Here is a 13122-nt window from a genome sequence, read left to right on the forward strand (position 1 = left end):
ATTTAAATAGAAATAGCGCCGATTATTTAATTTAAAATCAAGATAATATTTACGCTTTTAATAAAAAAAACGCCTAGTACGTTAATTACAAGATAAATAATATTTTTTTAAATGTTAACTGCAAAATAATGAATATATTTTTATTAAATCTTGGCAAATAGGTTCGTTTTTTAATATGCAGTAATTAACGTAAAATATAAATTACAGCTTACAATATAAGATGACTTTAGGTATACTTTAGGTTTTGGTATTAAGCGTTTGTTTTGGTTATGCGAGTGAACGAATGTCAGGTTTATAGAAAAAGACTTATACTCAAATTTTACAGCCTAAACTCTATTCCTGTCAAAATTACTTTTGTCTATTTATGTTAGGCTAGATTTTCTGTATGCGTGTCATGGGATCATAGTGTAGTGCATCAAATCGGCTTTATTATTAATATTCCTCTATCGTAGATGCTCACAATATTAAAACCATCGTAACCTAACCTAACATATGTCATTAATGTTGGCAGTCAAATGTCATTTTGACAAGGAAAGAGTTGTGACTGTTATAAATATATAAAATTTAAATAAATTAAACGCTTGACGTAGCTTGTTGACTGCTGTGGTCGGAGAGGACAGAGTTAAGATCTGATTCGCGAAGTGTTGGAGGAGTGCCGAAGGGGAAATCCTGGAAAATAAATTTACATTTATTTATTAAAAAATCCATGATGATGACCAAACAAGATCAAACCCTGAAAGTCTTCGAAATTTACTTGTGATAGAAACAAAAAAAATAGTTGGTGTTTTTTTTTTAAGTTTTCTTTTGGGGCATTATGAAAAATTATCAGTGGTAATTTTTATAATGCGTGCACAGGTTAACATTAAAACTAATACAATAATAATAATAATATTAATACTCTGGACTGCTCTCTCTAAAAGTTGTATTTTTTATGAGACCACTCATAAAATGCATGAAGCATTCTGCGTTGTGTCTATGTAATTTTTTTATTGCCCCCTAAGGTATGATTATATATATGTTAAAGAGACATGCATACGCCTGATTCTATGAAAATTTAATTAATCAACCTGTAATTGTCACAGAATTTTAGTTACATTAAACCGCAATTCAGTCGAATATTAAAAGGACATATGTGATACTCATTTAAAACATTAAACAATAGTCTATGCAAATAATATTTTTTTTAAATATACAGCATTGTTCTTGTCCAGATTATACAACGTTATGTTCATTATGTAAATAAGTTATATCGTGTAATTTGAATATACTCAAGCATCGTATACTCACAACCTGAGATGGCAAGCTTCGTGGTGCCGGGGGTGCAGGGGGAGGAGCGCGGGGAGCGCGGGGTGAGGCGCATTCCGCGCATTCTGCACCTCCTGAACTCCGCGTTGACCGTCGTGACCAGGATTCTGGCATGCAGCTAGAAAGAAAGGGAAGAATGTTTGAAACATTTTTACGTATAAATGTCTTATCTTACGCTGTGTCGTCGTGACAGAAATTTAAATTTTTTTAATTTTTATTATTTATTGATTATTATTAAAACGAAATAATTTTTTTGATTGAAATAATAAAAATAAAATAAAATAATATTTAATATGAAAAAAATCGGATGGACTTGGTATCTTGTCGGATTTGAAGAATTAGTCATGTACGTTCCCGATTCATGATCCTACTTCGACTGTTCCGGATAAAATTAAACCTCAGCTTAATCATAAGTGAGAGCCCAATCTACTTATTGGTACCGGTTACAATACGATCCCGATTAAATTTCGATCCAATCCGAGCCGCAACTGGATTGTTGTGTTAGTAGAATAGGAAGACGGCTGATTGGCAACGATGAAGTTTTGAATTCGATAAAGGGACAATTTGTTAATAGAATTGGCGCCCAGTGTGGGGCTTATTTGCTCAACTTTCTTTTTTAAAACGCAGTGCATCTCAGATGTTCTGCTGCATCATTACTAACCTTCGGGCAATGAGTACACTGCAACCGTGCTTTTGTCGAGTTATAGAAAAATCTAAAGTCTAACCAGTCAAATAGTAAAGTATGCTTTTATACACAGGCTTATACAATAAGCGTGAAATGTAACGAAAAAATTATTGTGATCTTCGTTTGAACTCGCGACCATACTCACAAGGTCTAGATTTGTAAAAAGTTTAGATTAGCACTCACGCGTGGTGCACGATGTGCGCACAGGGCAGCGACGCGAGCGGCTCAGCGCGCTCGGCGAGCGGCTCCCGACAGCGCGCGCAGGCCGGCGCCGCCCACGCGCCCGCCGCGCGTCTCTGGCGCGCCGCCGCGTTGTTGTCGCCCAGCGCCGTGTAGATGTCGGCCAGACGAAGTCGTACGCGGCGCACTAGCATCTAAATCATAGTTTAAATAATAAAAAAAACACTGTAAAGTAGTATCATAATATGGTATGAGTAATGTAGATTTTACAGATAATCGGCAAGAAACTCAAGACGAAGACGAAGAAGTAGTTTAGTATACCACAAAATAAAAATAAATAAAAATACAATTAAGAACATTTAATAAAATTTAATATTCAATAATATCTATAATAAGGTTCTTTATCGTCTATATTATGTACAAAACTATCAAAGATAATATTAAATCTAGGTATTTGCACGATTTTATTTTAGAAGCATCGCCCAAAAAGATCTTATCAAAGGAAGGATTTATTCAGTTTGCGTACGCAAAAACTTTACGTTAAAAGTTGGTTGAGCATGAATAATCTATGATATTAATTATGAATTCGCAAACAACAGCGTGTTTAATGTTATAACTGTTATCGGAACTTTGAAAGTAAAATTGAAGTGGATATAAGTAGTCTGGTGGATTAATGACGTAATATTAATAAATAAATATTGATCCAAGAACTGTTCGTAGAGAACAATATAGTAGAACTATTAGCCAATCACAAGGAATACGTAAATCTAAAATTTGTTGTCTTTATTCATTTCTGGATTGGTATTGGCTATCAATATTATTGTAAATATACTCTGATACAACTCAAAAAGGGAGAATATCTAAAGTTTAGTGAATAAATGTAGTTTTACTTATATATATATTACCTTTGAACCAACAGAAGTAGCGACTTCAAGTAATCTTGTATTGAATTCAAGTGGGCGACAGTTGCAAATTCTACCCTGAAGCCTCAGAGCTTCTAAGCATCTTGCTGCTCCGTCCATTGCTTCCATTTGAGCTAAGCGATCACCGAGAGATTGACCAGCTCCCATTGCTACTTCGTAATGCCTATTAGAGTCAAATTTAAAAGGATACCTTATTTTTCCAGTCATTAGCTTTCTGTTTGCTATTTACGATATGAGTATTTAAGTTCTTAATTAATTCAAGTAAGACAATAATAATGAGAGCTATCAAATAGATTTTACCTAAGCGCCTTCCCGTAATCACATTTTCTTCGGTAGACATCACCAGCTATCCTCATAGCGCGAGCATAGCAACCCTGATCACCAGCTACTGCTGCAAGACGCAGAGCTTCCTGAAAATTACGCATTCTTTGAAACCCTATCTAATAAGTGAAGAAAAGTTTTTTTTTTTAATGTAATACAATATGGGATTGCATGGATGGGATCTTTATTTACAAATACTATACTTACATTACAGTAGTCATGAGCATCCCCAAGTTCGCCTCTTGCCCGTAAAGCGGCGGCCATTTGCAAAAGAGCAGTGCGGTGGTGTCGTGTGTTGAGGTCAGTCGAGCGTGGACCGCGGCCGAGGTCACACGCACGAGCTGCGCAGGCCACCGCGCGTTCTGTATCACGAAGTCGACGCCATAGCTCTGATAGACCGACGTACACCTGAAACAATGAAATCATCGGTTGGTGATGACCATCTCCTTTAAGGATATATCTTACTTAGCGTTTTCTTTGTAATGATAATTGGATATATTGCAGATTTATTCTGACAAATGCAATCCACATAACAAATTCATTAAAAAATTATCACTAATGTAGCACCTTATTACCCTCGTATTGCAGGTCCAAGATTTGGAGAAAATGGAAAGAAAAAATAAAATGATATATAATTCTTATCAAAATACCTGTAACAGCAGCGTGTTATCATTTTGAGCTTGAGCTACCGCTAGCGCTTTTTGAAAGCCATCCATTGCTTTTGAAAACGCTCCAAGCTCCAAGCTTACAGCTGCTACGGTGAGGTGAACACATCCTGCAGTTGATCCTCCTCCACAATCGTTGTAAAGTGCATGGCGAGCGTATGATAGAGCTCTGGAACAAATGCCTTGTGTTTAAAACCAAATCTGTCTGAAATCTTGCATGAAAACTTTACTTTTGTTATTTATTGACAATTTGAAGGTAATTTTCATTTTATTTACAGAATATTCTAATTTGTAATGTTTATGGTCAATAATACTCGAATACCTGTCAAGACCACCAAGTGTTTGATGAGCGCGTGCGAGGTTGAGATAAGCTTCGGCACGCATCGGAGCTGAATCCAGTTCCTCTGATATGCCGAGTTGTCTATTCGCGAATTCCAGAGATTCTCTAAAAATAATACACAATACATTAAAAAATAATTTAACCGAATTTACTTTTGTTGTAATACGTTTTGATGCATACAAATTAAAATATTGGCATGTATTATTATTTATTGAGTTATATAGTTACTTCGTTGGTCTAATCTAACCTAAGGGCTGCAAATGTCCGCTAGTTTACGTTAAGTTTTTTAGCAAGAAATTCTTATTAACTGTCCGATTCCAAACAAATCCCTTGTCGCAGCAGCAGATAAAGCCGTTACTGGGCCTAGGGCCTACGTCTAACTAAACTTTACAATGGTGTTCAATCGCCATCCCATCAGATTATGAGGGTGACGGATAAAGTGTGCACCTCTATTCGTGCATCCACTTGTGCACTAAACTATTTCCTACGCAGTTGGCTAATCTCCATTGAGATTGGAGGGGTGTCCTAATCACCAAACTTTCTGTTCTGTACTGAATTTAACCGGTCGAGTATTATCAGGTGACGTGTTGTTTTAATGATATCTCATGACTCACTATAGCATACATTTTAGTGTCTTAAAAAATAATGAAGTCCTCATCTCCTGTTAAGAAGATTTTTTGCTGCACATGCAAACTTCCTTTAGCGCTGAGTACGAGATTAATTATGCATTTGATCACATAAAGGTGCTTGCCTGTATTTTCCAAAGTCCATGTAAGCTTGATAAAGATGTCCCAATAAGGCGAATTTGTCGCTCCTGTGACGTACTCCACGCAGTGCGGACAGCCATACCTTCACCGCCAGACGTTGTTCATTCTGACCGTACAGCCGGACCCCTCTTTCGATCTACAAAAATATTTACCGCTTTTATTCATAAATGTTTTTGAGAACTGAAATAGTGGAAATCATTATACGAATTATTTATAAAGACAGTATCATGTATAGAGTTTAGACATTTTAAAGTCGTTCTTTTTCTAATAGTCTTGATCTCGATATTAAAGCTGAGCATCAAGTTACACGTCTTGATACTTTAATATATAATAATTAATACAAACTGTAACTGTAAACTGATATTACACATATTATCTTGACAACATAAATTACCTATCAAACATATAACAGATTATATAGTACGATATTGAAGTCAGAAAATACTGCTTACCTTTCGTCTCGCAAGATATTGATCGAGACGAGATCGGCAGATGCGAAAACACTCGAGGACACCAGCTGACGGCCGGTGCGCTGGCCCAAACCGGGATCCCCATCGTATGGCCCCATTACGTACTTCAGTTGGATATTCTTCTGAGAATGGAAATACGTCTGAAAGTACGTAAAATAAAGTTGAACATAATAACATTCAGCAATAAGGTTGCGGATCCAGATCCCTTTTGCAATTATCGTCCCCACGCTGGGTATATAACCGTAGTGTACTACAGGTACATCGGATATAATATCTTAGTGCCAATGGCTATTGGCGCTGGCAACCACTTTCTATCAGGTATCTCTCATTTGCCAGTCTGCTCATCTATTATAAATAAAATAAAAAATTGCGACTAAAACAACGAAATATTTCGTCCGGGTTTCACTGTTTTCATTTCTTCCGGTTTTAAGTGTTTTAATCCAAAAATAATATCCCTTTTGTTAAAGGTCTACGTTAATTCTACGAAATGTTCAGAAATTGTTGAACTCGTAAACATATTTAACCATTTCTTCAATATTTATTAATGTGATGTTATTGTAACAATCAATTAATGTAGATTATGAATAATTTAAAGTATGTGTTAATTTATATTTTGTGTTAGTTAGTTCGTAATTATATAAAAACCATGTCACAACCTGGTGGATCGTCAAGATGGTGACGCGACGGATCAGGGGAGCTGAGCAGTCGCGTAGCCGACAGTTGGTGCGCCGGCACCCCGCTGAAAATATATCAAATCAAATTCCATTATTCAATATAGAAGCATTACACTCACTTATTCATCGTCAAATTAAACACTACCACCGTTTCGGTAAAGAAAATACCCTTATATAACAAGAACCGGCGAAAAAAACTCGGACGGATTAAAAAATAAATTAATATTAATACTAGAATTAGGTCTATTCAGTATTCTGATGTAAGTGATTCTATAATATTTTTCTAAGACTAAAGCAAAACCATTTTTCTTCTTTTAATTTCTAATTAAAAAAATTCTTCCATCCTCTATTTCATGATTAAGTTTATTTATTTATTCATTTATAATATAAAACTGTATATATATCATTACAGGACATGATTGTCCTAATTCGATATTACAGCACGTTTAATAACAATATTTAAAATAAGTCTCTACGTTATATATGATACAGTCCAAGTGGCTGGTGTAGTTGTGAGTTCACTCAGGCTGCAACAAAACAAATCCACCCTGTCGGCTATGACGTTGAGGGTACGTAACGTGCGAAAGTTATTTATTAGAACAATTATTTATTAATTGTAACTTTATGTTTCCATTGGAACTATTTACGAATTTTATTCCCTATTAATTCACTAACTCATTCACACAAAAAAAATACCAAATGTTTGAAAGAGACATACCCGAGGAAGTCGCGCGACTCGATTGAGTCCCATGACATGTTCCGCGGGTGTAAGCGGCAGCGTCACCTGGCATGGGCTGGATGCATCGCGTCCTCTTGCTCGCCCACCACGGGAACTTCCTAAGATAGATAAAGACGGAAGATTAGGTAAATGCTTTGAAAAAGCCAGAGAAAAATCCTGTACTCGTTTTTGGTAAAATTTCATGGAACTTTTTTTTCATTTCTTTGAGATGTTTTTGATGGTGTGTCACCAACATATAAACTAAAAGCTATATATATATATATATCATGCTAACTCTAAAAGCCTATCAGCTTCTATATACCAATAGGTTAGATTTCGCTGCTCAGGATTGGTGGCAGATTTTCATCCAAACAATATTTACTCGAGATATACATAGATCCAGCAAGGTTTATCTGGATTTGAACCAGTAACAGCCTATAAATATCCCACTCCTGGGCTGAGGCATCTTCTGTTCGATAAGAAGGGTAGGAGCTTATTTCATCACGTTGTTCCGGATTGGTGTATATCCACAGTGGCAGAATTTCAACCGAAAGGTGACAGAACAGAGACAGAACCGATGTTTAACTACACCGCCCAGCAGGAGAAGTATTGTAATCACAAATTAAGGACATGAACATTCAGTACTGCTTTGTACTCATAGTCAAAATGTCACAGCCCGTCATAGCTACATAGGGTTCCATTGAAATATTTATAGTTTTAAATTAATAGCTTAAATAGGATATAGGCAATTTGTTTAGTTTTAATAATTTTTTGTAAGATTTTTATACTTTTTTTTAAAATAGTGCCGTGTTTTTTTCTTTGATTTGAACCAGTAATTTTCGGTCAAGATTCTCGTGTTCTAACCCCTGGATCATCCCACTAAATTATACTTACTCAATTCAAACAGCGTTGTAAAAATAAATACATTCCATATTCATTTTAAAACTGTCACCGTCCATTGTTCAAGGTTGCATTATCTGTGGAATAAAAGAAAAATATTGCAAACATTTTTATCCAATTAATCTTTTGTTACAAGTCTTCTAAAATGTTTTCCCAAATTTCTGAACTGGAGTATAGTAAATTTCATGAAATATTTATCAAAATGTGTAGTTTACTAGTGACCGTTTGAAGCTTCGACTGCATTTGAAGGCTGGTGCATAACCGCTTCTGTATAACTTACTCCAATGGAAGTAGGGAAAAAGATAAACAAACCTTAGATTTATGTATTTCATGCGATTTGCTAAAAACACAGCGATATTGTGCACTACTAAAAGTTTATGATTAATATATCTTTATTTATAATATTGCACTTAACTACTTATTTACACTTTAATTTTACTTTCAAATATCGGAATTTTCAAAACAGTTTCGTCGACGTTCAAAACGCCTTTTTATCGCAAATCCATAGTGAATATCATAGATTAAACAAGCTCTCGACCAATGATATCGCGTCAATTTGCTGTCAATTGTTTATTTGGCTTTCTCCCTGTTATGGTTTGAATAAATTATATACCTATTACACGTACACACTATTTCAATATTATCCGTTTAGTATTTAAGACATGAAATAGTAACAAACAAACTCATTTATAAAAATTACAAACAATTCAATTGTCAATTTAGAAGCTACTTTTAGTTCAGAGTGTAGATTTAGTAGGGCTTTGTGCAAGACCACAAGTGCAGTGCCGTCTGAATAGATACCACCCAATTATTAGCTATTCAAACGCCAAACAGCAATTTTAATATCGTTGTGTTTCGGTTTGAAGGATGAGTAAGCCCTTTTCACTAAAGGCATAAGGGTCATAACATCTTAGATCTCAAGGTTAGTATTTAGGATGCCTACAAACAAGAGACGAAGAGAAAATTTATTTTTCTTACATGAGTTTTATATATATTTATACATAAGTTTAACTTAATTATGCTTGCCAAGATTTGAATAAGCGTCTTTAGGTTAATGGCCACGCATTATCAAGTGAACTATTTTAGCTTCTTTTATACTAACTCATTAGTAGAATGGGTGCCACATTTATTGTTTAATTTCAAATATAATTACGACGATTTGAGAAGGGAGGGTTTTTGTTCTTGTTTGTGTTTGCTAAGTGGTTGAAATTCGATTCAAAATTCAATAATTTTGTAAATTTTAATATATTTTTCATTTTTCAACTTAATTTTTTTTAAATAGCAGGCTAAAGCTTTACGATATCTGCCAAAAATGATTTTCCATTAATGAACGACAAAAAATGACTATTTTCTGACAAGCAGAGGAGAGTTACGTGCAAAGAGATTCTGTAAGAATTAATCGTATATCATTTGTGAAACGTTGTAAACCGACTTAAGGTGATATCCTATTTTGATCCTTATATCTAATCAATTTTATAATATATTCTAGTTAATGTCACATATCCAATTCTGACATTTCAAGCTCGTGTTCCGCGATGAGTTTCGAATTTCTTAAGCCGTTAAAAGTATCTCATTCAGTATTCAATAGTATCTCAGACGTTCTATTACTTGTGCCTGTAATAACACTAACTCACCTACAAACCAGACCATATATACGTATAGTACATAGTATTACTGTCTGTCGGTAGATAAATTGAGCAGTGCACTTGGACCGAGAGAGGCTTGCACACGCTCGTCCACTAATAAATATTAATATATAAATTTATTGCTTAAATATATCAATAAAAATCTAACATTCATAAAAAAATACTGAGGTGTTATTTTCGAACCGGTGGTAGTTTGACACCTATTCCATAAGTGTACGCAGCTAGACATTAGCATTTAGACATTGGCGCTGAGATATGACTATTCATGGGATCATCATATTTGTGCGTCATCAACTTGGGGCACTAAAATGTTACGTCCCTTGTGCATGTAGATACATTGCCGCACTCAACTTCATATAACTCTTTGGCCGTAGATTGTGTTATGAGTAGGTCGTTCCTACACAGGTTAGATGGTACAGAATCCTACCTACCGTCAAGTAAACTTTCTCGCTCAATAAACCGTATTTGTTAATATTATTGTTAAACAATCCGATTTTTACGATATTGCTGGAATAAAATTATCGACAAGTTCGGAAATATTAGTCGCTATTATAACAGAGCATCTATTTTACATACATTAGCAGCGTGTAAATTTCCCACTGCTGGGCTAAGGCCTTCTCTCCCTTTGATGAGAAGGTTTGGAACATTTTCCACCAAGCTGCTCCAATGCGGGTTGGTGGAATACACATGTGGCAGAATTTCGTTGAAATTAGACACATGCAGGTTTCCTCACGGTGTTTTCTTTCACCGCCGAGCACGAGATGAATTATAAACAAAAATTAAGCACATGAAAATTCAGTGGTGCCTACCTGGGTTTGAACCCGAAATCTATCAGGATTCGTTAATAATAATTAAAATTTTAAGCTCTTATTAGCATTTTTGAATCAACATTTTACAGTTTAAAATTAGATGTTAAGAGTTTGTGAGATTAAATTTTAAATTTGTCAGTGGATTTAAATTCGAAATATAAAATTGACGTCGATAATCGTACGAATTAATTTCATACATTTAACAATCGTATTTACCGTTTTTCAAATTTGCGTACCATTATTTTGAATCGTTTTCAGATCGATCTTTGCCTTACGAATAAATTAAAAAAGTTAGATATTTTAAGCTGTATACGATGTACCCTTCATATGTCGTACGAAAAATTTGTATTTTTTATAAAAAAAAAAATATTTAAAAAAAAGCTAGTGAAATGTCATTATTATCAGGTGTGAGTGTAATTGTTTATTAATAGAAAATAATATTTAATGAAATAGACCCCGTCTGTCCGCATGACCTAGGTCACCCATGTATCTACTGGGTAAATGTCATTTGAGAAAATTAGGTCAGCGCACCTTCGATTTTTAAATCTAATCATATAAGAAAATCACGCCACGCCACATAAAAAATTAATAAAATACTATGTATTAAAATATTATTCCTAATAAAAATAATAAAATTAAAAAACAATAAAATATCATCGCAATCTGTATTTGTTAATTTTAAATGAGATAGAATGATTTTTTCTAAATATAAGACTAGAAATACATTGACATGTTTGGTGTGCAATAATTTAAAAATAGAATTGATAGATTAAAAAGGTTACGAAAAATCGTTACTTACTTCTCGTCCAGGGAAAGGAGGTTGTACATGTATTTTATTCACAGAAACATTTGCTTTTATAATAACACTCTACAATATGATATTATGAAGGTATATACGTGTTTAATTGATTTGTTTTTCACAAGTTTATTGTTAATTTTATGGCACAAGTGTCCTTGCTCGCTGATCACACCCCGGCTGCTGTTGTGTGGAGGAACGGGGAAATCTATAGAGTATGCATTCAATGTTTTTCTTTATGTCAAATATTTAATTTCAGAATCAATTTTATTTTTAATACGAACTTAATTTAAGTAATTAAGCGTTTATTATTATTGGAAATATATTAAAATGTCGACAAGTTTGGTCCAATAAACTTTCTTTCGGTCATATTTTGATTGACTGATTGGTTTTTACGAGTTGAAAAACAGATTAAACTACTTTTTAAAAATATAAATATGTATTTGCAATAAAATATATAAGGTTAATTATAATTTTATAACTTCGATAAGTTTAAAAACTTTACCTTTAAATTAATGTATTTATTCAAACAAGTAAAGCAGTTCACTGTTGAAAGGTAATAAAAGCAGCTCTATATAATTCTTTGTTCTTACTCAGCATCCCTCCATCTCGTTTCGAGTTATAACTGCGCATGCGTTAAAATCCAAATCGACACCCATTCCGTTTTCCAGCAACATCAAAATAAAACGGTGTCTGTCACAAGCACATGATATTTTTACACGTTCGGACACAGAAAACGACACAGTTTTTAATTGTCAAGCTATATAGTTGGAATGTTTATTTCTTGTTAACTGCAGAACTTCATCATTATTGCCACAATTGTATATTATCTTAAATAATATATTACATAATAGGAAAAAATCTGGTAGGAATATGTTTAATTTTAATAATAAACTTAACAATTGTCTATGGTGTTATCTTAATATCTATGAAAATATATCTGTACTTTTGACAGTACGCCAGAAGGCTGTATATTAGTATGGTCTATGCCAGATGCCCAATTAAACTTACTATAATTATTAACTTGGTGATAACCTGTGCAAGCCAGTGTGGGTATCAACCACTTATCACAAATTCTACCTTCAAACAGCAATACTTGCAAGTGTTCTGATGTAAAGGGTTAAGAGTTACACTCGCTTACAGTGTAACTACAGCGACAAAGGACATAACATCTTAATTCCCAAGGTTGGTTAAGACTGTATTAAGCTACACAAGTTAAATCAACAGTTTCGAAACAACAGTATATGGAAAACTAACACTACGAGGTCTAAGTTGGCCGGATTAAAGTTAGACTTTGAGACATTCATTTATGTAAAACAACAAACAACAAACTACATATTGTAATAAATTCAAAAGTGAGTTTGTGCGTTACGATAGTTTTAACCAGCCCATCGATCATGACTTTGTGCATATACCAAGAGGCAGTGAAGAAATCAACACCAGCGTTGCCCCTGGGCACTGTAAAAAAATGCTGCCCCATTTTTTGCAGTTTAAATTGCACCAATTGGATAAAGTCTAGATACAAAATTATGAAATAAATAAAATTATTCAATCCTAGCAGAAAATTTAATATATTGTTAGATGACAACACTGTACCCACAGCACCATCGATAGTTCTGCAACACTGGTGTCTACTCACGATCCGAAAAAACTCTTCGTATTCATAGTGCTGGTTCTGGTTGACACTTGTTGCGACTACATACTAAACACAACATTTTAAGTGTCAACATAAAATTTTGATGGTAGAGACCCTATATATATTGGGGTGAACCAAACGTTAGCGTGATTCAGATTATTTTCATACTTAAGTATTCACTTATTTTTTTACAGGTATGGATATTAATTTAAATCTATTAAATAAGGTATGAATAAAACAGTTCAGCACCTAGTTACGGCTACCCTACGTATTTAATTCAGGCTAAG

General features: G+C 34.1%; 1 protein-coding gene across 1 annotated transcript; it reads right to left on the reverse strand.

Moving 5' to 3' along the window:
- Positions 1-2169: 2169 nt before the first annotated feature.
- LOC113391593 (43 kDa receptor-associated protein of the synapse homolog) lies at positions 2170-11390 on the reverse strand. Its single transcript, XM_026627608.2, has 12 exons — positions 11203-11390; positions 7943-8025; positions 7049-7167; positions 6313-6395; positions 5639-5796; positions 5171-5322; positions 4402-4524; positions 4065-4248; positions 3622-3822; positions 3394-3503; positions 3076-3256; positions 2170-2364 (listed from the first exon to the last, which is right to left on the reverse strand). Exons 3-12 carry the CDS (start codon positions 7084-7086, stop codon positions 2170-2172), a joined length of 1425 nt encoding a protein of 474 aa, XP_026483393.2. The 5' UTR covers positions 7087-7167; positions 7943-8025; positions 11203-11390.
- Positions 11391-13122: the final 1732 nt, after the last annotated feature.

Source organism: Vanessa tameamea, chromosome 30, assembly GCF_037043105.1.
Source record: "Vanessa tameamea isolate UH-Manoa-2023 chromosome 30, ilVanTame1 primary haplotype, whole genome shotgun sequence".
Lineage (NCBI taxonomy): Eukaryota > Metazoa > Arthropoda > Insecta > Lepidoptera > Nymphalidae > Vanessa > Vanessa tameamea.